The sequence below is a fragment of the Mesitornis unicolor genome, unplaced genomic scaffold (genome assembly GCF_000695765.1).
Source record: "Mesitornis unicolor isolate BGI_N332 unplaced genomic scaffold, ASM69576v1 scaffold31256, whole genome shotgun sequence".
Taxonomy (NCBI): domain Eukaryota; kingdom Metazoa; phylum Chordata; class Aves; order Mesitornithiformes; family Mesitornithidae; genus Mesitornis; species Mesitornis unicolor.
Genome location: NW_010189398.1, coordinates 1,571 through 1,782, shown reverse-complemented (window position 1 = coordinate 1,782; position 212 = coordinate 1,571). Strand labels below are relative to the sequence as shown.

General features: G+C 58.0%; 1 protein-coding gene across 1 annotated transcript in view; it reads left to right on the top strand.

Annotated features, from left to right (window-relative positions):
- Positions 1-110: 110 nt before the first annotated feature.
- Positions 111-212, top strand: part of PAQR7 (progestin and adipoQ receptor family member VII) — a 1,032-nt gene continuing 930 nt past the window's right edge. Inside the window, exon 1 of the mRNA XM_010186056.1 lies at positions 111-208. Within this exon, the coding sequence (XP_010184358.1) occupies positions 111-208 (98 nt within the window). The remainder of the gene's footprint in view (positions 209-212) is intronic.

Below are 212 nucleotides of genomic sequence, written 5' to 3'. Positions count from 1 at the left end.
TCCCCTTTCCTTTTTCCTTTCCCCTTTCCTTCCGTCACTATTAAACCCCACAGCAAAACTTCCTTCCCATCCCAAAGGTTGTTTTGCGTGACCCAGCGTTCGGCTGCATCATGGCAACGGTCATCACCGAGAAGCTGAGCCGGCTCCTCTTCAACGTGCGGCAGGGCCCTCAGCTGCTCGCCCCCCTCTCACCCTCCAACGCCACGCAGTCC